The sequence below is a fragment of the Drosophila teissieri genome, chromosome 3L (assembly GCF_016746235.2).
Source record: "Drosophila teissieri strain GT53w chromosome 3L, Prin_Dtei_1.1, whole genome shotgun sequence".
Classification (NCBI taxonomy): Eukaryota; Metazoa; Arthropoda; class Insecta; order Diptera; family Drosophilidae; genus Drosophila; species Drosophila teissieri.
The window spans coordinates 17,348,010-17,371,364 of NC_053031.1; the positions used below are offsets into that span (position 1 = coordinate 17,348,010).

General features: G+C 39.5%; 3 protein-coding genes across 4 annotated transcripts in view; 2 read left to right on the forward strand and 1 right to left on the reverse strand.

Annotated features, from left to right (window-relative positions):
• The first annotated feature begins 225 nt into the window (after positions 1-225).
• Positions 226-736, forward strand: LOC122616640 (transmembrane protein 258). The gene is made up of 2 exons (XM_043792172.1): positions 226-383; positions 441-736. Exon 2 carries the CDS (start codon positions 442-444, stop codon positions 676-678), a length of 237 nt encoding a protein of 78 aa, XP_043648107.1. The 5' UTR covers positions 226-383; position 441; the 3' UTR covers positions 679-736.
• Positions 717-2,786, reverse strand: LOC122616639 (tumor susceptibility gene 101 protein). The gene is made up of 7 exons (XM_043792171.1): positions 2,622-2,786; positions 2,437-2,521; positions 2,291-2,356; positions 1,945-2,220; positions 1,589-1,803; positions 1,188-1,534; positions 717-1,071 (listed from the first exon to the last, which is right to left on the reverse strand). Exons 1-7 carry the CDS (start codon positions 2,664-2,666, stop codon positions 885-887), a joined length of 1,221 nt encoding a protein of 406 aa, XP_043648106.1. The 5' UTR covers positions 2,667-2,786; the 3' UTR covers positions 717-884.
• Positions 2,787-8,635: 5,849 nt separating this feature from the next.
• LOC122616174 (cell wall protein RBR3) overlaps positions 8,636-23,355 on the forward strand; it is a 28,342-nt gene continuing 13,622 nt past the window's right edge. The window contains exon 1 of one of the 2 annotated variants that reach the window (XM_043791525.1): positions 8,636-9,054. Coding sequence is in view for 1 of the 2 variants with exons in the window: in XM_043791523.1 (XP_043647458.1) it covers positions 16,886-16,903 (18 nt within the window). In the remaining variant the exon portion in view is untranslated. Of the gene's footprint in view, positions 9,055-16,344; positions 16,904-23,355 lie in introns of those variants that run through there. The other variant, XM_043791523.1, reaches the window with a different exon arrangement.

Genomic DNA, 23,355 nt, shown 5'->3' on the forward strand with positions numbered 1-23,355 from the left:
AATCTGACATAATAATTCTTTTATTTCCGAATAGTGGCACATTTTTAATAAAATAAAAAAATACGCACAACACCAAGAGCAAAAAATAACATTTGAGTTAGATTCAGTATTCAAATTAACACTTACTGTAAAGCATTATTAACATGACATAAAAAAATTAAATTTCCTAGCCAGTTATTTTTTTATCACTTAAATGTTTAAATGTTAAATGGTAAATTTAATAGCTCTAATAGCTAAAATAGCTCTTGTGTTTCGATACTTGTAAGCTATCAATCGATTGTGGGTGCCACCGATAACGATAACAAGAGAAGCAACCCTAGCTGCCGGGCCACGTACAATTTGCGTTAAAAAATAACAAGAAGTAATTAGAGCTAAAATACAATGTAAGTGTGCCGCAAGTGTGTTGAATTAATAGCTTAACTGGATCGTCGTACTTTTAGAATGGACGTGATGCAGCGCTACGTTTCGCCCGTGAACCCGGCCGTTTTCCCCCACCTTGCTACCGTTCTCTTGGTCATCGGAACCTTCTTCACCGCCTGGTTCTTCATCTTCGTGGTGTCCCGGAAAAGCTCGAAGGAGAGCACCTTAATAAAGGAACTGCTGATTAGCCTGTGTGCCTCCATTTTCCTGGGATTCGGTATCGTTTTCCTACTTCTAACCGTCGGTATTTACGTATGAGATAAAAGACCATTCCGCATAGAAATAAACTGAAGATCTGATCGTGGGCGTAATCATACATGAGGCCTTCGTTTTATTAAGGTGTATTGTAATTCCAATTTTAAAGATTCAATTTGCTCTTAAAACAATTTCGAATATATTTTATGCTAACATATAAATCGTCTACACGTGCTCGCACTACCCCATCGAAAGAAATCATGGCTCTTCTATCCGGCTAGACCAGCCTTTTGTCTGCACTTCTGCATTGTGGCCCGCAGGATGAACTGTTTCCGGGAGAGCTGGCGTACGTGCTTGAGGAAGGTCTCCAGGTCGATGACACCTCCACGGAGACCCTCTCCCAGGTAATAGATGGCATCCTCGGTGGCCGCTTCGTCGGCATAGGCATTGAGTAGCCTGCAAGTGAAATAAGTATTTAGACTTCAGCATAAAGGTATGTAAAAGCCACACGCTAATCTTGGGAGGTGTTTGTGGGCGGTATATGATGCTGTTCGAGTTAACATTCAACTTACTGTCGGTATAGAGGCGCTGTGGTGGTCACTGCTTCGTCGGGGTTAATGGCCTCGGCGCTTTCCAGAGTTTCTAAGCTCTTTTCCAGCTCCTGCTCCTTATCCTTTAGTACACTTATGTTCTTTTGCAAATCAACCTGCTCGCGCTCGAGACGCGATATAATGGCATCGATTTTGGAACTGCCCTCGACCAACTCCTGTTTGGTGCGATTGAGAGTTTCGATCTCCGCATGATACTGATTAACCTTCTCTTGGATTCGGCGGCGCAGCTTGTCTTCGACAGCGCTAATGAGTGATGCTTTGATGTGCTCCTCGGTAATAGTGCCCGTGGAACTGGGATTAGAGGGGTTCTGAAAAGAAGAAAACTATAACAAGCAGTTCTGGGATTTTGATCAACAACTTACATATCCCGCTGCTGGTGGGTAACCACCCGCTGTTGGTTGCGGGAAATTCATGTATGGCGGATAGCCGGATCCGCCAGCTGGACCAGCGGGTGTCGGGGGATACGGTCCGAAGTTGGATCCTGTGGGATACGGTGGAAAGTTGCCGCCACCAGCTCCGCCAGCTGTAGGATAAGGCAGAAACGAGTTGCTGCCACCAGGTCCGCCAGGCATATAAGCTGGAGAAATTATAAATGTTTATAAAGTTTGTAACATAAATATTTGGAAAGTATTAAGCACAATGAAATCGAGCATTTTAGGCGAGACAAAAATTAAAGTTTCTTTTTAACTATATATGTTATATAGAACTTCTCACTCACAGTTCGTGGGATATGGTGCTGCGATTTGTTCCTTAGGCTTTGAGTACACCGGCGGATGTTCTCCGAAGGTGACGATCATCACCTGGATGAGCGAGAGAAGGTCGGAGGAGTTCGGCTGCCAGTCGTGCAGGTAGGGTAAATAGACCTTTCCATTGTGATCCACATACATAGAGACCTTTATCTGCATGGTGGGAGTGGGTTTGACAAAACACATGGGTGCATTCTGCGGATGAGTGTCCATCAACCATATACAAATAGGAATGTAGTACGTGTTATCTGGTAGTAAGTGAAAAAAAACATTCATTATCTTGCATTATCAAGAGGTATTTATAATATAATGAATTACTTTTGTAGACCACGGGAATAGTGCCCTGTATGGTGAACAATTCCTTTGAGCTGCCATCGTTAAACACTAAAATAAAATGTATAAATTATATATGTGCATACATATGCATTTGGCCAGCTTGGAAGCTGTTATCAGCTGATGCTTACCGAACCTCTGCAGGTCGTAGGTCAAGCTGCGGTACGATGTGACCACGTCCACCACGTCCTTCTTGGTGGCACCCACGTACTTATACTGCAATTAAATCCATTATATCGTTAATTGCGTTTCGTGCAGAAGAAAGACAAACCCAAAATCTCAGAGAATGGGCGGATGACTCATAGACGGGCCTTACCTTCGATAGATACTTTATTATTTGTGACTCCTCAACCGCGGGCATGGTGCTTGGCAAACCAGATCGGCCTCAATCGAAATCCTCTTAAAATTTTGATAGAATTTAAACTTTTTTCGTTTTGATGGCAGGGAATTTGTTGAATGAAAACAACAAAATTTGACGAGCAGTGTGCCCACCTCTTATTCCCCAGTATACCAAATAACGCCTTTAATTAATGTAGCTTTGCAACGCACAGCTAGCGGGTCACATTGGTAGAAACTGTATTGAGGGAAAGTAACTTTTCGCAGTTTTTCCAAATATTCGTATCTATTACAAAGGAAAGAAAACATGATTCGATTAGAGTCAAAACCCAACCAAACTCAAAAATACTGATATACCAAAATACACCATTGTTGCTTATTTGAATGAATGCTTATTTGAATGACCAGCGTTGCCAGACTCTACGGCTTTTAACGGTAAGAAATTTAGTTAAGACATTGAGCAAAAAGGATACGTATTAAGTTTATAAGAGTTTACTTAATTAATAGATTATTCAAACTTAATAAAAAAAATTCTAATTTAGGATTTAGGCAATTATTACATACAATTTAATATTGTATTACGTTTTACCATCAAATAAAAAAACCAACATAAGTACATACATACATATGTTCATGTTTGTATTAAAGCAGACAATGCGTTAATTAAGCTTTTAACTTAGTTTTGAAACTGAACTAAATCCAGTGACAAGAAGAATTTAGTGATCTGAACAATTTGGAATTTAAAGCTCTGCACTTCAAGCATAATTCCAGTTGCCCCTGCTGATTTTAATTTACCAAATCTCGCATATATAGAACCCCTCGGGCAATCTCTTCGACAATTAATTCAAAACATGGCAATTACCTACCGGCTTATCTCTGCAAAACAAATCCAGATATCGATCCATTGCTTCACTCGTTAAGCCTAATTGTGGCCAGAAACTTGCGTGAGTCGTTAAACTTTTTCGAGGCACTTTGTCGCGAATTTCAATTCCGTTGCGGATTCCGCTTTGACAGTAATTACTTCCAATGTCTCAAGTTCGCGCACATAAAATTTCGATTCCAAGGAAGGTCAGCTCTAATGCCTTTTGTTACTGTTTTACTGTTTGCCTTGCTGATTGATTTCTGCCCGAAGCGCAATCAATGAACAAGTACAGTAGCCAAACGATGCCCTATCATTAGGGGTAGATCAGCAATGGCATTGCATTTTTTAAGCAAAACTGAATTCCAGAATCAAGTATATGCTGTAATTGATATTTCTTATCAAATGATGTGCAGCCTTTTGTAAATAGCACCGTAGTCACCTTCGAAGTTTTACAATAACGAACATTTTGGTTCCTTAGGTCACTTTATAAAACGATATCCATTTAAGTGCCAGAGGAATGGAAAATTTGTTTATTAATAGACAATAGATTGGGTATAGTTGCTTCGGTTGGTTGGACATTTTCGTGGAATGGCAAGTGCTTTTGGGCAATTGGCTTCTTATGCGTCTCGCCTTCGGCCAAATACAAATTGTTGGCCATGCGTACTTGAACTCGCCTGAAGAGCTCGCCTGAAGTTCAAATCAGAAGTGAGTTCACATAAATCACTTTGAGCGCACTCTGGCTGACTGGCCGACTGACTGCCGATTACTCATACGCCTCGTGGTCGCTTTTAATTAGCCAACGCGATTCTTATCACTGTTGGCCACTGCTACTGCTGGGGAGCTCACGCTGAAAAAACAACCTGACGCCGCTTCACTTTTGTCGATGCACTGAGAAAAGTATACACAATGGTTCTACTTCGAAAGTTATACGAGGGACACCATTTACATGACATGATTTAATTGCAAGCCCGATGGTTGCGTTGATATAAATAACAGAAATACAACTCAGCTTAAGATATTTTTTATATAATTAAAAAAACTTAGTGGACTGAAGATGTTTCCATGGCGATTTGGAATTCTTTCAGCCAAAACTAATGTTATCCCCTGAATTAAATGGAAAACACCCTAAATGAAAACCTATTGAATCTTTAGAAAACCGAAATATTTTTCGGTGTGGCTGTGTAATTGCCTGCTCTTGTAAGCCTGATTTTCCCAACCGCGATGACCTCCGGCCAGCTGTGTGCTTCTTCTGCGGCCACCGCGATAATGATAATCATCGTAATCATCGTAATAATCGCGTTCCGCGGTCTTTGTGTGCGCCATCTATTCTCTCTTTCGGCTGTGAAATCTTCTAGCCATGTCCCAAGGCCAGGCAAATTACAACAAAGCTCCGAGCAGCGGCAATTGAGTTCATTATCATAATAACCCATTGACCAACTAACTGTTGTAAGTTTTTTCTTGAATGCCGTGGCCAATGCTTCTGCCTGGGCAGTCGCAGTTCAACGCGACTCAGAATTGAAAGTAGAATGATTTATGCGACGGGATTGATTGGGACCACCCACGTAAGCGAATTCGAGCGATTGAATCTCGTTCAGAAGTCATCAATTTTGTCAACCGAATCTCAACGCTCGATTAATCACATCACGCCTGCCAATGACTTTTAATGAGCCTCCCGCCTTGTGAGCAATAAATTTAATTAAAACAATTTCAGCACTTTGAGGCCGAGTACTTGACCCAAACAGGCGAAGTTCTAGCCAGATGGATCCGTTTCGGCATAATGGACTTGGCCAGAAGCGGAAGTGGGCAGGCAAACTCCGGCTAATTGGTTGCCATTATGTCTTTACATTTTATAAATGGCAAATCTTCACTCTGAATCGAGACTTATTTTCGGCGTACTTAATGCCCGCAGTTCTAAAAATAATCTCTAATGATCAGCGCGCCGCAAACAATAGTGAACTAAAAATAAATGCCAATGAAAAAACAGATGAAATTAATCTGTCAGTGGGTTCCAAGCGACCGCAAAGAAGATTCAACGGCAAAAATTTAAAATTCCCCGTGGAATACCTGGAAACATCCTCCAGTGACCTCTTCCACGCGGCGGAAACCCGAGGTATTGATCGAAATTCCTCTGTAATGCTATTTAATGCTTTTTATTATGCCATAAAAACATCAAACGCAAGAATCAATAATACACCTGATGCTGCCATGACATGCTATATATACTCGTATCCGCAGCTTGCCATATGTGTTTTTGGCACCAGCTCCCACTGACAATATCATTAACAACAAAGAACAAATTTCTGCCAGCATCACTTTGCAGCGATTAATGAACAATACGCGAGACATTGGAAAAAACAAAACCAATCCAAGAACAAATAAATACGCAGAACTACACAAAGCATGAAATAATATTCAATAAGATGTTTGAACTTTGAGCATGAGGAGATTTGCGGCTAGATGTGATGAAAGACATTTAACTACGGATAAGAGCTTTCCGAAATTAAGACCATTAAAAGCCAAATTTAGTTAATATTTGCTTTGGGCTTTAGAAACATTACGATTATTCACGTATTGTCTATTTATAACTTACGTTATTTTGATTAAATCAATCATGAGCCAAAGTTAAAGTCTAAGAATTGTAACCCACAATAGATAAATAAATGCCTTATTTTAGTTTTGAACTATTCATCATATAAACTATTTGCAACAAGCCTTGTGGAATAACACTTTTAGTATTTTTAACCATGACAACATATATATTTAAAGTAATTAGCTTCCCAGGTAGGATTTATAAGGGTTTTAATTTCCTCCCCAGGGCATTCTGAATAGCTTAATAACATGAATAGTATATGAATATTCTTTTCAACTGCCACTTCCAACTATTCTTCGCAGCATTTGGGGGCATAAGTATGCTTTAACCCCTCGGTTTTTGGGCGTAACTGTTGGTCATTTCCGGGTCAAGTCGCGCATTCACCTGGGGCTCCACCTCCCCTTCCCGAGCGTTTTACATTCGTGAACTCTGCCACTCGACGACAGAAACCATTAATTAGTAAATTGCTTTGTTTTTGTGACAAAATACCCGAATTTGTTCGTGTGCTCGAATGATTGATAGTTGTTTGATTTGTGCGAACTTTGAGTTAGCCATCATTTGTTGGCCTGTCAGCAATCGATGAATTAACCAGGGACTGGGATTTGGGCGCCGTGTTACTCCTCCAGGCGAGAATCTCCATGGATTACCTCCGTTGCCTTGGTTCCGCATTGCTGATGAACAAAAAGTTATCAATCAATACGTTGATTTCAAAAAGCGCTTCACATAATTTTCCAGGTCAGGTTTACTGACTTGTGGAAGAGCACTTAATAAACGCAATGACAACGCTGACAGCTTAGAATGTGAAATGAGCCGCGGAAAACCTTCGGTCAGTTTTGTTTTCGTTTTCTAGAACCCCAAAAACCCATTTCAAGTGAACAATAATTTTCAAGCATAATGGCGACGACAGACACAATTACCCAGATTTTTAAATAGTGCTTCAATGTCACCATTACAGGAAGTTTTGGTGTAGAAAACGAAATATTTAACTGTCGTATCGTGCCTCAAAAATATATTCTGCTTATCAATGACTTTCGGTATGAAATGATCTACCATCTGTCTATGTTTATGGCTACCGTTTCTGCTGCCATTTTGGCATCAGTTTGCTGTTAGATTTCGCATAAAAGTTTAATTAATTATATTATTTGTATTTCCTTTTGTTATTGCTCCGCTATCGTTAAAACAAAATTTATGAATGATCATTGGCTGGCTGACTTGGGGTTTTCCAGTTTTTGACTTGATTTCAAACCCTGGGCACGTAGTCACCTAGGCCAAAGTATTCACACTCGAATTGGTTTATATAATTCTATGACCATTTTGCAGCGTAATCTTTCTAATAATTAATGGAGTGGCGAATTATCAATAATCGCAGCTCAGATCCTTTCAAGTGGCAAATTAGAACAGAAGTTGATTGATGCTGATTGAATAAGTTTCGGATTTGAATGCGGTCTGTGAATCACCCAACAAAAATTAGTCACTCTTGAAGTTAAGTTCTTTGGAAACAATCATGACCTGGCTGAAGAACTTAGTATATATTTACCAAAGCCAATAACCACTTAATCATCACATAAATACAATGTAAATCTTTTATTTATTATGGCCTGTTATTACTTAGAATTGCTAAATGCTGCCCTATAATTATTTCAGTTCCCTCAAAGGAATTAAATCTTTTTTATGCCAACGATATAGAATATTTGTACCTTAAAATTGCACTATTTCATCAGCAGCACATTTTTCTATTATGATGTGATGATTGTTAAAGTTTTGAGTCTAATACCCAAACCTACCTCAATTTATTTTATGAGGTATACGCTTATAAAGGCCCAAATCTCATTTGTCAAAAAGTTTATTTTAGTCACTCCGAGCATTTTCGAGTTAAACAAATCATATTAAATGTTTGCGAATGCACCTTAAATAATTCACCAGCCAATCATATGATTTTACCGCCTGTGGTCACGATCGGCAGTAGCACTTCACTGGGAACATCCAACTGCCGCAGTTGCTCATCAGTTAACGAGTGCTTCCGGTAATGCGAAAAGCACCTGACGAAAATCAAAAGACTTAGGCAACGAACTTTTCGACCTTTCTCGTGCCTCGGCACCAAATTTCCAGTAACCCAGCTCGGCGGCATACAAATGCCACCGCGCTACCTAAATGAACTATAATTGTCGCCGGGCCACGCCCACTCGCCCTCGGTCCGCCCATCTTGAGGCGAGTACAAGCCATCGGCATCGATGAGTTTTGGCACGTAAAATTGATTTTTGTCCCGGGCAGAACTTATTTTCGTGTGTTACGTGACCTGGCAGCTGCCCCAGAGATAATGAGCAGCCCAAAAGATCGCAGCCACGTCACCGCGAATGGAATGCAAGGCGAAGAGCATTCGTTGCGCCTGTCCCGACAATTGAACACAGCAACTGAGTAGCCTAAGTTGAATTTAAATTTAAATTAAATGAAAAATTGATGTACCGTCTGCTCGGCGGTCGAGGCTTTTGTCGAGCGATAAATGTTTGTTTTGGGTTGACAGTTGTCAGTTGGCGTTGTCCGGCATCGGGAGTCCCACACCTTTCAGTCTCCGTAAAAACGAAAAAAATCAAAGTTTCAAAACAATTTCCACCCAAAGACTTCTCGCTCGTGTGTGTTTTTAAGAATTCTTCATCAAATCCGTCAGGCAAATGCAAATAAACCTAGGAAACGAGTGACGCCCAATAAGAAGAACTTCAAACTTAATAAACCCCAAAATGCATTAAGCAAAAATAAAGAAATACACATCTTAGTAGCTTGAGTTGATCTAACAAAGAGTGGCAATAAAACCAGACTCGAACTCATTTTCATAAACAAACGCGTTCATTGACCAATTTTATACAAGCAGTCAACAAAAGTCACGCAGGCTCAGAAGTCAACCGCAGCAATAACAAAAAATTTAAATAAAGCAAGACCAGGAAGAAATTTGATAGTTGAATAAAGGTAAGTTAGGTAGTACACTATAAAATTGTGCTAAAATTAGAATTAAGTTCCCATAAAATCGAGAAACTATTTCAAGCGTATATATTTTATAAATTAATCTGTTTGCTATTTTTCAAAATAATGTGTAATTTAAATACGATTAACTTTAATTTAAAAACGTATTAAACAGCAATTAAAAATAAATAAAGAGATTCCCAGTCTCTTGCACTATCCCTTCCAATTAGCAGTGTATTAATTTGTAAACAAAAAACTGGCGCCAGTTGCGTTTTCTTACTAAAATTGATTGCTGTTTTTTGCAAATTTTATTTGCGGTTTGCGCATTTCGCAGTTTCCAACGAATTGGCCTGAGAATTCCATACCGAAATCAAAGGCAGTCAACATATTTGAAATATTTGATGTGTATATATTTTGCATAAATTTTCGCTGGCGCCAGATGTGCTGAATCATTGGCCGAAAAAAAGCGCACAAAGTAATCAAATGGAATCGAATGCATTCCGAATGGGCCAATTGCCAGCTGATCAGCTGCCAGGGTCAATTGCATCCGAATGATTGATATGCAATTTGGTGGGGTGGTTGGATGGTGGGTGCTTTCGGGGGCGGTGGCAGGAGGAGGCGTGTCACACGCTTCTGAGTGGCGATAAACGCTGCCAGCTGTTCCGCTCGAGAACGAGAGACAGATCGGCGGTGACTATAGCGTATGGCCATAAATCTCGACCAGATTGTGTGCACAGCTGTGAGCTGTGAGCTCTGAGCCCTAGACAAGGCCACCAAAGATCGGGTTTGACTCTGTGGGCTGCAATGCTGCAATTTAAGTCCAATTAGCAGAAAGGGTAAGCTGCTGATTATCACCTACGGCTGCTGCTTAATTAAATGCAGCCTCATCTCGACCGCTCTGATATGCATACAGATGGATATCTGTGTATATACGAGTATATACTCAATATTGTATCTAAAAGTTGTCATTCCGTTTGCCTTGCATATGTGAGTCTAGAATCGTGTTCGCCAGCTGAAAAAAATCGTGTCTAATTTGTAGATTCTCTTGTGCCTTTTTTTTAGTACGAGTATTTTACATCTGTTGCCGATGCACTACATCGATAGTCAGATGGATATATATAGATATATATTAGTCGGGGGATTTATCGCCAGCCGTTGCATTAGCATTTGCATTCATAACTCAGCAGTTGTAAAAATCCGGCAAAAAGTTTTGTACATTTGTATATGGAGATGAGGAAAATTGTTGCGCCCGCAAATGACACATATTTGAAATTCGAATTCGCAATTGAGGCATTAGACACTGGCCTGCGGTGTTGAGTTGGGATAGCGTACGAATGCATATTATAGATATTGAGTTATGTAGCCCAGTGTAGCTTTGAACTCATCGGGCAGCAGCTGCAGTTACACCGCCACCTGCTGAACGCCCCCTGGATTCCCGCCCTCTTGGTCCGATTTATGTGACCGCACAATTAATGCACGTAGCGTTTGCCAAGTCGACTAATTTCGCAAGTGGCACGGCCCGTTCATAATTACCATGATTTGCTATTTTGCCATTTTACCATTTTGCCATTTTGCCATTTTGCCATCGCACTTAACCCTTTTGGCCAAGTCAGCTAAATTACCGCCAGCCAAATGGGGATCGGAACGTTCTCTAAGCCAATTGATTGACTAGATCTGGCTGACAGGTCGAGAATTAAGAGCCCGCTGGTGGGTGAGTGATGGAAACACAGTCCAGATGTGCTCACGAACTGGCTCGCGCCTTTTTTATTTTCATTTTAGACAATTATCGTCTTGAACTTGGCTCCAATGTTTATTTATATAAGCCAAATGATCCGGCAAGTCGGCTGCCAGGGGTTTCGCATTCATTAGATAACCCAACTGAACCGAACCAAACCGGAGATTGTCCCATTAATGAATGCAAAATAGTGGGCTAAAGCGGTGGAACGCGTTGGCGTGGGAATAGAATCGCTGACCCTGTGACCAACTAATGGATCGGTCGCTTGGCTGCACAATTGAAGTCTAATTGAAACTAGGAAGTCTGGAAATGGGAAGTGGATTACATTCCGAGGGCAATTAGCGCGAAGATTTCGTAATAAATCAAAGACAAAGGCCAATTTCCGACTTCAGTTCCGCGATGCGTGTCCAGCCCTCCGGATCTGGTTTGGTTATGGGTATTATTTTCTTTTCTGTGTTTTTTTGTTCAACCACCTGGCTCTGCCACACCGCCTCCGCTTTCCAAGGTCGCGGAGCGTGGCCATATCAAGTATACGCAGATGAGTAATGCCCATTAAATGAGTTGTTATACTTGTTACCACTGTTACCACTGCCTGGGTGCTCTCCTAATGGTCTATAAAGAATTGAAATTGGCCATTAGCCGGACGGACGTAACCCCGAACAAAGAGCAGGAAGCCAGGCGGCAAATGCAAAATTAATAGCAACAGCGAAATAAGTGCTCACAATATGTTCGCCATTTAACGCTTTAAAATGTAACAAGTCTCGAAATAATAAAAACAAATTTTTCATTTAATGCATCATTATTCCATTAATGTGTGTGCTTTGCAGCTGCCGGCCAAATATAGTAAAAGTTTATCAAACATAATTATATCAAAGGGAGGTTATTCTAATAAAAGAAACTTGTTGGTCCTCGAAACTTCTAAGTGTTTTAAAGGTTATTTATAGATACAAATATTTATAAAAATACCTAATAACTAAAGCCATACATTAATGATATGCAAATAATTTTTTTTATGGTAATAATTAAGTAATATACATAATTTTATAAAACTAACATACTAGAAGTTTGGCAGTAGTAAACACAATTAGTAGCAGCATGTCCTGTGCTCCCAAGAACACTAGTTTATATAAATTCTTAAATATTTAACATAAAGGCATGGTCTCACTTATGAGGTTTTATTATGATTCGTTTCTTGGACATTATTATACTTACATTTTAACATATTCCTAACATCATTAATAAAATAAGCTTTTAATCACATAAGCGCCAGTTCTTTGAGAAAGTATACTAATGCCAGAAGGTTAATTATATTTATAATAAATTAATAAATTAGAAATATAATAAATAACACAATCAATCTACATACTGACTTTATACTAAGCTGATAACATGTTGGTACTGCAAATTAACAGTATGGTTTGAAGCTAACTTAATTAATGAAATAAGCCTTTAAGTCTTAGCACCTGTTCTTTTAGAAAGTATACCTATAACACAGAACACTTCAGTCATCATACTTGGAATGTTAATTCCTAATCTTAATCAACAATCTGCATACTGCCCTGTTACTAAGTCAGAGCTCATCGTAACTTTTCACCTGATCAGAATTCGACCACGAACAGACGAGTAAAGGTTGTGTGTAATAATTTTATTCGTACTAATAATCAATTACATCAATGTTCGGTCAAGTAGCTTTAAGATGATGTTTATTGCTTGTGTAAATCAAAAAAAAGATAATAATAATCGAGTGCACTTGATTGCAAATTATTGAACTACTTTCATTTGCATTTTCCAAGCCCTTGGTGGATGTAAATTGAGTGGGCCTTGACTTGGGTCCCCGACCTGCGATCGGCATTCCACAGACTTTCCCAGCAACCTTAGAGAACGTTTAGCAAACAGTGGCAAGGGCAGTACAGTGAAATCTGGCCAAAATCAGCGCTGAGCTAGACCGCAGTTGAAGGTTCCTTGGCTCGAACTGCGCAGAGATATTTTGTAGTCACCAGCTTGTAGATTGTGTGCATATAAATTGTAAATAATTTGCAAGCTTGTTGTGCCTTCTTGTTGGTGCTGCGGCTGTCCGTCGGTTGTTTTTTTGTTCATAATTTGATTGAGCTACCGAAAAATTGAACGAGGCACGAGTTAGTCCCCCACTTCACCGATCGCCATACCGACTTTCAAGTCTACGAATTTTGACAGCTGCACGTCGCTGAGTTGCTGACTTGCTGGCCAGCCTGACAGTTTGTGTTTATTAATATCTTACTTATTAAGTTGCTCATGTTGCGCGTAGCCAATTGATTTGCCAAAAATTTTGGTTTTGCCAACAATAAATGCTAATACTAGCCAAGTTCAATGACCGATAAGCAATGCGACATTGATACATTACCCCTTCTCCCATCACTCTGCTTGCTTTTTGCAAGCTCTTTTAACGCCTATTAATAATAAGAGTTGTCATACAAATTTTGCGAAATATGTATACTAGTTATGGCGTTAGTTGGGGTGAGAAGTGGGCTTGAAGTGGTAATTGGGTATAAAAGTTATGAAAAAACTAGATAGTCAATAAACAGTATTTGGAGTTGTCAGCTTGTCATTTATAAATATTATATAAATGGATTATCGATGTAAAATACACTATGCAGCAGTGGACTGAGTTACAAAGAACAACGTTGCGTATTATTAATATTTTCTACAGCGTCAAGACAACGTTGCGTATGTGAAATTTAAAATGAATTATCGCTCGTTAATAATTTATTCTTCCCGAGTTGGTTTTGCAAAAACTCTTTATTGCCCTGACATTATATAACATTATGCGCTTAATTTTAAATAAAAATGCAAAGTCTAGCAAAGCTGATTTATGGCACTAAGTTACTATAGTATATGCTTATACCTAATATACCTGATTCTTGAACGTGTGCAAGAGTTTCGATTAGTTCGCTGTTAGCCAGCGGCAAAAAAAGCATATTTTTCAATACCAATGAGCACTAAACTTTGTCCACACCTCGGCTTCATTTCCAACTCCCACCCGGGAAATCTTGACTTTTGCACTTGGGACGGTGGGTTTGCTGGATGCATTCAAGTTGCCCATGCAAATGTCAAGCCAGACACCGTTGGAGCGAATAACTGTAATTAAAGTCATCGGCGGCTTAGTGGCCAAGAGCTGTTTAGCTGTTTAGTTGGTAAGTCGCTGCCAAGGCTCTTTTGGCATTTGTCAAGCGCTCTCAGCCTTTGGCCAAGACTCTGGGCCCCCTCCTGGGATCAGACCTCGCCGATAGCGAGAGGCGGGGAAAATATTATTTTTAATTTGCATTGCCAGCTTTGATCCACTTACTTTAGCCATTCTGCGCCATTGTCTGGCGGTGTAAATATTTCCGCTGCAAATTAGCAGCAATTTGAAGCTGCATGCTAACCAAGCCGTTTAAGCCGGCAAGGGATTTGGATTCGCAGTGTTTGGCTTTTCGACATTGGGAGAGCCAGTGGCTGGCCTGGAAAATTTGCCCCGTCATTGGCAAAGAAAACAAAACTGACCCTCGCCAACGGAACTGCGAAATATAAAGATCAGTTAAATAAGATATTCAGGTTTTTATGCCATTCATGACGGAGTTCCCAAAAATGTATCAGATCTTAAGCGCAAATGCGACACTTTATTGCCAGAGCTGATGAAATTTGAATTATTGCTCTGAAGATATGCAAATTTAAATTGCACTTTTAACTACTGCTTGTTAAGCCAGCATTGTTGCATAAAAAACGGAATCTACCACGCCCCCTTTAGATGCCATAACTTTTACAAGGCTTTTAAATGTAATGGTGATATCTAAATCTCGCCGCTTAAGTGCAATTACATTTACAACCGTTGATCACCTAATGTCCAAGCATAAAGATTTCTACTCAATTTTGGTAGCCTGCTCATCTGTCACGTTTTTTAAACACGTTCCGGTCACACCCACAAGTTACATCAAAGGTAATAATCTTTAAAACCAATTTTTATTGATGTTTTTACGATTATTGAGATAATTGTGTAATTTTGCTTAGAATTTACCTTAAACGCGGTTGGGTTAGACTTAAAAGTGTTTGCTTCGTAAGCGGTTATGAAAGAAGAACCTACGCTCTGTGCACTAATTCATTTTATGTATCTTGATAACGTAGAATGTTCAGGAAACACCTGTGTAACCTTAATAAATAGATGACAGATGAATGTGCTGTCTTTTTTTAACTGACAGACCTTGGTTAATAAATCTGTTTCAATTCGATCAACCAACGAGCCCATCGAATTCAAGTTCATGGTCACAAACCACCAGCTTGCTCCGCAGTCCGCTGACTGCTTTTCTCTCTCTGCCGCCCAACATTTCTCCACTCTTTCTCCACGTGACTCAGCTGGCCCAAACCGCGGGGCAACAACTGTAACGAGTTTTCCTAACCAACTTCGTTGGTCGTTGACTTCGCTGGCGAATATGTGTCAAGGTCGCTTGCCGGCACCGCTCTCTCCGTCTCCCTCTGTTTTCGTCTATCTCTTGTGTACGTGCTGAATGGCCAGGTTCACAAAAAAGTTTACACAATTTCACAATTTGCCGCAAACAACAATAAGCCTGGCGGAATCGGAATCGGCAGCGGCATCGGGATCTCCCTCCGCGAGGAAGACGATCAATTAAAATGGCATTACATAACACTGAGTAATTGGAATCGGAATAAAAATGCAAAAATGGGCATATAAAGAGCGAGTAATCCGCGCTGAAAGAGACGGAAGCTTGTGCGACCTTGATTTTGTATCTGGTTCTGCGATAGAGCAAAGCTCAAATGCAGCTATACTTAGAATAAAGGACTTTATCAGTAAAATATATGATGCTGTTAAGGAACATACTCAAAATATTTGTTCAGAATTCGGAAAGACCTTCTCTCTCGTCTTTGCCAAAATGTATACAGTTTTTCAATTTTAAATCTTTTAAAATCAGTAAGCTATGATGTAAGCTCAAGGTCATGCAAGTGTTTAATTTATTTTATTTTATTGTATTTTATTAAATTTATATTTAGTATTATATTAAATTAAACTGATAAGAATATGTTAAAAAATTTATTTATTAAATTCATAATAATTATTAAAATATTATAATTGTAATAATTCATAATATTAATATTAACCGTTTTTTGGAGCCTCAAATATTCAGTAGCTTACATGGCTGAATTATAATGTATTTTGGGCAGTGTACTGCTAGCTCCTCCGCGGACTTAGACCACTTGTGACCCCACTTCCACGCCCACTTTCCGGGCAGCGTCTCCGGCTTCTTCCCAGCATCTTCGGGCCTCTCGAGCAGAAGCCAACTTTTGGCATTAACCACAAAAGTTCAGATCGGGCGAGCTGCAAACAATTTGTAGCCCCCAACCCGGGTGTGAGTGTGTGTGTTGCTATGCTCTCCATACTGGCGTGTATGTGTGTGTGTTTGTGTGTGTGAGTGAGTGTGCAGGCCCCCAAAGCAAACAATGTTTAATGTAGTTTTTTTCTTAATACTTGAAGCGTCGGGCGGCCGAAGTCGCAGTTAGTCTCAGCACAGCCGCAACGGAGTGTGCACGCGCCTTCAGAGCTAGAGTAAAAAACTAAAGTTAACGCTAGAGTTATAGAAAAACTGAGCTACATTTGCCAAGCACCGCCAAGAGCTTCGAGTACCCAACTAGTTTGCAGTGAATGCGAAAATTATTCTTTTTCAAATACGAATCAAAGTTGTGGCGGCGAACGGAAGAGCGGAAAACATACAAGTTGAACATTTCCAATTCAAAATTGTTGCGTTTGCGTTGTTCTGCGTTGAAAGTGACTGATAACGAAATCGAACGATAACGAATATCGAGAAGTCCTTAAGAGTATCGAAAATATCGATATAACTGAAGGGAAATAATCGTGAATCCAAATTGAACATAAGCAAATATCGAAATATACGAAGAGAGAACTGAAATCGAAAAAAACCCAAAGTGACACTGATAACCTTCAAACTAAAAATACACCCAAAGTAGCCCGAGTGAAGACACCAGAAAACCGACAACAAAAAAAAACCCAAAAATAAAACCAATTGAATTTCGATAACATCAACTCTCCCACTCACACTTTCGTTGATCTGGTCAAAAATGGATGCGCCCAAGCAGGTAAATGACAAATGTATCCCACCAAAAATTGTTACTTCGCTTGTTTGTTATTTTCATTTGTTGTTGCAACTCTAGCTACACAAGTTAACTAGGCTAAGAGACGGCAGCAGCAAAAAAGCAACAAAAAAGCAACAAAAAAGCAACAAAATGTGCGTGACAAGTTGGCGGCTGTCTTTTGTGCCGCCAAAAAACGCCACGCCCCTTGTCCCATTAATGCGGGGCGGCACACCGCAATGGCTCGAAAACGTGTTTACAATTTGTTTTCTCTGTATTTGTCTCCTTGCTTATTTCAGTTGGTTTTTATGTTGTATTTTCCCCCGTTGTCCGAGTTTGCCAATTGCAAATTTTTCCAACCGCATCATTTGCCATAATTTCGCGACATGCTATATATTTTATTTTCTTAAGCAGTGCATTGATCAATAAGCAAATTGCATTTTTTGCTGCTCATTTGTCGGGATTTTCTTTTGATATGGCTTAAAAAAATATTGATCTCACTCCAAGCGCAGTATTGCCAAATTGCCAAAGCAAGTTTGCAGCTTAACATTTTTAGCGGGCTTAAAAATATGACTAATTTTGTATGTGATATTTTATTTGGCAATGCTTCAAAAAAATCATAAGAAAACATTATTCAAAAATGAGCAGCTTTATAATATATTTGAAGTATAAATACTTTTTTGTTGTACACTTTCTTAGTATATGTATAAGTGTTTTAAAACCTAAGGTGCAAAATTAAAGGTAAAAATAAAAATACTCTTAAGAGACTTCCATTTATTAAAACAAACATTTAGATTAATATTTTTATACAATATGTATAAATATGGGATAATAGTTATATCTGTTCCAATTACGTAAATTAATGTTAATTCGTGCTTGTGTCCACTTAACACCCCACTTAATTAAATCTAAATATCTACCTTAAGCCTCAGCTCCTTTATTCTGTTCTTTGCAACCCAGTTGTTCTGAGTTAGCAATTTTTAACTGAGCTCTGCCAAATGTTATTGCTCTTTGTTCGGCTTAAGACGTGGCTTTGAATTAAATCACACAGATACGAGCGCATACAGATACACGAGAAACTGCAAATTGCATTCGGTTATTAAAATTGTTAAGAGAAGCAATTTTTCGGCGGCTTTCAATGCAAACTTTAATTGCATTCAATTTTGCTTCGATGGTGTTTGTGTTTGATAACCTTGTGCAGAATTCTCGAACAAAAAAACGCACTGAAAAAGCCAAAGTAAATGCTAAATGTTGCCCAATTTCTGCTCAGCCATGCAATTTCGTTTAACTTCAGAGTTAATAACCAATACTATTAAAAGCCAATGCGGAGGTTGCTTTGCTCTGCGACGGAAGCTATATAAAATTTACGGCCAAGTCTCAGGGGACACGTGTCACGGGAGTAGAGCGAAAAGCTCGACTCAATCAAGTCGATCGCATTCCCAGACAGTTCGCCCTTCACTTTGTCGAATTTGCCACTTCAGATTTGACAATATCATATATACTCGTATATTCGTACATTCGTATACTCGTATACTCGTACACGACAAAAGAGCATTAGCGCAGCACCCACGTTTAAATCCAGCCAAAAGAATGGGGAAGCAACCACAGATCCAATTTGGTAGCGCATAAGGCAGCAAAAAGTATCTTTTAAATTTATTATTGTGTAAGAGATACACAAATAAACATTTTGGAGAGTCTCCTTTTTTGTGCCGGTCTTGTGCTGATCTTTAAATCGGATAATGACTGAAACAAAAGCGGATTTGGAATTCGGCATCCGAATGCGACGCGGTTCTGACAGTTTCACTTTCGAAAAAATGAACCAAACACCAAACAGCTGCCAGCTGGAGATTATCTAATTTTGGGGGCATCTCCATAGCAGACATAGATCAGAGAGGAAGGAAGTAGTTGAAATATGTCGGAATTTTATCTGATCTGTTGACATGCGAAATGACAACGCCCAATACATGAGTTTGAATTGCGAATAGGTTAAATACAATAGATTGGCCTAAATATAATTAAAGGAAAACTTTAAGTGAAGCTCATTTTTCCCTTTTTAAACGACGTTTAATGCGATGGCACATTCTTATTAGATATTTACAAAATGTTTATTTTTATTAACGGGTAGCAACAAATTTTACGCAGATCTGTCATGCACTCTTAGTTACTATGTCATCGAATTAGTGATACCATTATACACAGATGCCTGAATCTGAGATTAAACAGCACGCTCCTACTGCCATTCAAATTGTTTGAAGAATTCCCATGCAAATCCGGCCAAGAATGTATTCCCAGTGGAACTGATGGGGGAACTGATCGGTTGATGGGGGAAAAGACCGACAGATATGTGCATATTTATGGGCGAGCGATTAAAAATGCCTCCACGTGCCATCGATATCGATGAGTAGCTCTCAGAGCTCCTTCATTAATGCGCGAAATGTGTTAACAAATTAATAATAGAAATTAAGAGCTGTGCTGTTAGGAAATGGCAAAAACAAAGCCGACATCATTGAAATTAATTAGAAGTTTATTGTGTTCAGAGGAGATCTTTCTGTTTCTGCTCTCTACCTTTTTATTTTTGTAAAACCCAGACCAGCCAGCCAATTTGGCACCAAAAATGACTCAAATTTGTCGGCGAACTCCAAATTTGTCGGCGAGCTTCCCTTTGATCAGCCCCCAGCGATCTGGGGGAGCAGCAAAGCGGCTGGCGACGATCGTGAGATGATTTGACCTGACCCAGGCCTGGGATCAGATCCGGCCCGATTTATAAGCATTAGAATTTCCAATGAGTGCTCCCCATCGCATGCTCATCGTACCTCGTCGCTTGTGCAACCCCATGCCACCAAGCCGCCCAGCCATCCAGCCACCCAGCCCCCAGGCCCCACAACTCTTCACCCACCGCCCAGAAATCCGGCAAAGTTCAGAGCATGCAATTCTCAGACTTGACTTCTTGGCAGTAAAACAAAAACAGTTTTCGTAAGACGTCTTGGCCATGTGAATGCTGCCGACGAACAACAGGCAATTTGGTGAGGTGTAACGACGGCGGCTACACTGCGGAGTTGCAAGTAGGACGTTGCATTGATTTTATAGGCTATATAATAATAATATAATATTCGCTTTTAAGTGGCTTACAATCGGGAGTATACTTCAAATGTCATAAAAACACCTATACAGGAATAAAGAATTTAAGTATTATTATACAAAACAAAAACAAAACGAATGAATAATGAATATGCAGTACAATATCATTTCATTTGCAAACTAAAGTAGATTATAGAGTAGAACATAGACCTACTCTTTAGCAACTCTTTTATAACATGCAATTTTTCAATTGACAAAAATAAAATGGAAAAAATATGTGTAAACAAAGTTAAGCAATATTTCTAATAAAGAAGTATTTATTAGGATAAAGTCTATAAGAGAAGAGTTCGTAAATAAATCATTTTTATTTTAAAACTCAATTGCAGCTAAGATAAATATTACAAATTTCTCCCAGTGCAAAGCCGCAAAACAGCGAAGATTAAATTTTTTGTTTTAGTTGGCCCGCACTTGAGGTTGAGTTATTACACGAGGTGGTGTCTCCATCTCACCTGCTTCCTCCCGCCGCCACCTGGCCACCCCCCACCCACTGCTCCCCAGTTGGTGTTGTTGGCGTTGTTGTTGTCTCTTTATGTGTGTCGCCGCCGTCACACTCACACACTCACACGCACACACCACACATGTGTGTGGTTACCTGCCTCCCTCGCTCATTTGTTTGCTTGTCTGTTGTGAAACGAAATTGTGTCAAGGTCGAATTTGCATGAACACGCTAAGCAGCGATGGGCGCTCTCAGGGGGCGGTGGGTGTGCGGGGGGAAATGGTCGCCGATCAGCTGTTCTGCGCGAGAGTTTTGATAATATTGGATATTTATGTTTATATTTTTGGGTTTTGAGTGATCAAAAGGCATTAATGGGAAGTACTTAAAGTGAAGTAAAGTGGATGTACATAAAATAAGAAGTTTAAACAGAAATTGTTTCTTGAACTTGCATTATTTAATTTATAATAACTATATATTTTAATGTAATTTCTTAAGATCATATTTTTGAAACATTGCTAGTATTTAATGTTGTATACCCTGCTCAATATTGTTCGTTTATGTAACAAGTGGTGCCACTAGCTTTAGAGCCGCCAAAGTAAATAGAAAAGTACAGTGAAAACAAGACAAATATTTACAGTGCTATGGAATCTAAACATTGAGGATGCCTGGTGCTAAGTATTTCCCATGCTGGCACCCCTTGAGTTTGGACTCTGATCCACCGACTGGGGGGGCATTTCCCATGTCAACTTTAATGGCGCTTTTTGTTGGTTTTTTCACAGCCTTTATTTAACTTGTGTTTTATATTTAACGTGCCAGATGTGTGTATAATTATGCAAGTGTACAAGCCCTTTTCGCCCCTTTTGGAAGTGTGTTAATTGAAGGGGACAGGAAAGCTCCCATTAATTAGCTAATGCGACTTAAATGATCGTAAAATGCCCACAAAATAAAATTAAAGCAATAAAATGTTTTGCAAAATTGAACATTTTTCAAGCGATAGTAGAAATCAAGTAATTGTTTTATGTAAAGTAAAATTAAAAGTTCGTTAGTAAACAATTCACATTCGAAAATAGCTCTTCAATAAATCCTACCCTATTATGCGAACACAATCAACAAATTTAGATTAAGATTGTTTTAATTGCGTTTAGATGAGCTGGCAAATAACAAGAGGGCTGTCTTCGCAATAAATTATGCAATTAAAATCCAATTACATATGCAATCTGTGGGCCCAAGTATGCTGGAGAAGAACTTCCTCTATTCAAAGTTGCATCGGGTGAAATCATTCTCTAATTGTGGGCTTACTGCATATGCAGTAAACTCTATGCATTAGACCCATTCACGACTATAATCCCCTCACTGGGATGCATCATCATCGCGGTGATTGCTCTTCTGCCTTTCACACAACATTCTCGGGTGATGAACACAGCATAAAGAACAGCAATTCATAAAATGTCAAACAAATGATATTGTTGTGTTATTAATAACGTTGATTATATGGCCATATACTCTGCCCCTTCTCCTAACTTTTTGGATGAATGATGGTCGACCACCCACGATGTCCACTGGACAAACATTGGTTTTTCGATTGTATATAACAAAAAATAGTAATCTGAGTCATGGGAATATTCTGAATACTCATTCAGGAGTACGAGAATGTTTCATTAATCCAAAAGAGGATGCCGAAAATTAATTACTCATAGTTTGACTAGCTATTAGCGGTAGAAAAATGTTCCTTCTGCGTTTAGCCTAGGCCATAAGCTCCTAATAAACAAATATTTCCACTTAATACCCACGAAAACAAAATCGACAATAAATTTGTCGTCGCCCGCACTCTAAATACCATTAAATTAGTCATAATTCAGACAAAAGATAAAGCCGAAAACAAAGCATTAAGATCGAGAAGGAAAAAAAAAACGAAAAATAATTCGCCAAAAATGGCCAATTAATAGATCGCTATCAAAGCGGTGAACGGTGGAACAGCTGCTGTATACCGGTGGCCAACAAAGTAATTGGGGCCAACACTTCAGCAGTTGGCAACAAGAAATGTCGAATGAGCCGAAGGAAATTTGGTTGCAGAATGGGGAAAACACCCGGATATGGTATTAATTATGCGAAAATTATTGTAAAACAGAATTGGTCTTTGGCTTCTGCAAGTCATTAGAAATATGTATGTATTCAACAAACGAATTATTTGGCATCCCATCGGGATTGGAACCATTTTCCATGGCTTGCAGTATTTTATTTACAATAAAAAAAGCAGCTAAGCCTCGTAAATTAGCATACACCAAAAACCAAGCTAATAGCATCGATAAATCGCTCAGCAGCCGATTTGCTCGATATGCAAATGCAGCAAGCAGGCAAACAAATTGTGCGATAACCAAAGCTAATTGGAAATTCCTGCAGGCAATGGCAGCCCAAAAGTGAAGGCAAGCTCAATGGAACAGAAAAAATAAATAAATATATGTATGTACATAGGTATGAACAGACAACTGCTGCATGAATCAGGTCCGGGAACGCAGCCGGATATATTTATCCATATATTGACATGCACAGCTTAGAACCCTTCAACGATCGGCTGACGAAACGGCCAATGTAATGGGCATAAGACAAAGCCATTAATCTCCGCCCGCGATCGCGCCTGTCTGCACATCTCGAGACCCGGCCAAGACATTGCCATGCCCACTGCCAACTATCAACCGGTGGTGCGGCTTTCGGCACACGGCACTCCACGGTTCATTGGCGTCGGGTGACAAGCCCACCAACGTCATCGGTTCGTCATGGACTCCACATACTGGAGCTCGGGTCTGGTTCGAGCCTCCAGCTAAGCAGGTCCAATGAGGAATTCCCTTCTATATGAAACACCTTAGCCATGTATTAACATTCTTTA

Excerpts from the sequence above, each read along its gene's own strand:
- LOC122616640 (XM_043792172.1), top strand. The coding sequence starts at position 442 with ATGGACGTGATGCAGCGCTACGTTTCGCCCGTGAACCCGGCCGTTTTC.
- LOC122616639 (XM_043792171.1), bottom strand. The coding sequence starts at position 2,666 with ATGCCCGCGGTTGAGGAGTCACAAATAATAAAGTATCTATCGAAG. Across the intron at positions 2,357-2,436 it reads CTACGACCTGCAGAGGTTCG|TGTTTAACGATGGCAGCTCA; the intron begins GTAAGCATCAGC and ends ATTTTATTTTAG. Across the intron at positions 1,804-1,944 it reads AGCACCATATCCCACGAACT|CTTATATGCCTGGCGGACCT; the intron begins GTGAGTGAGAAG and ends TAATTTCTCCAG.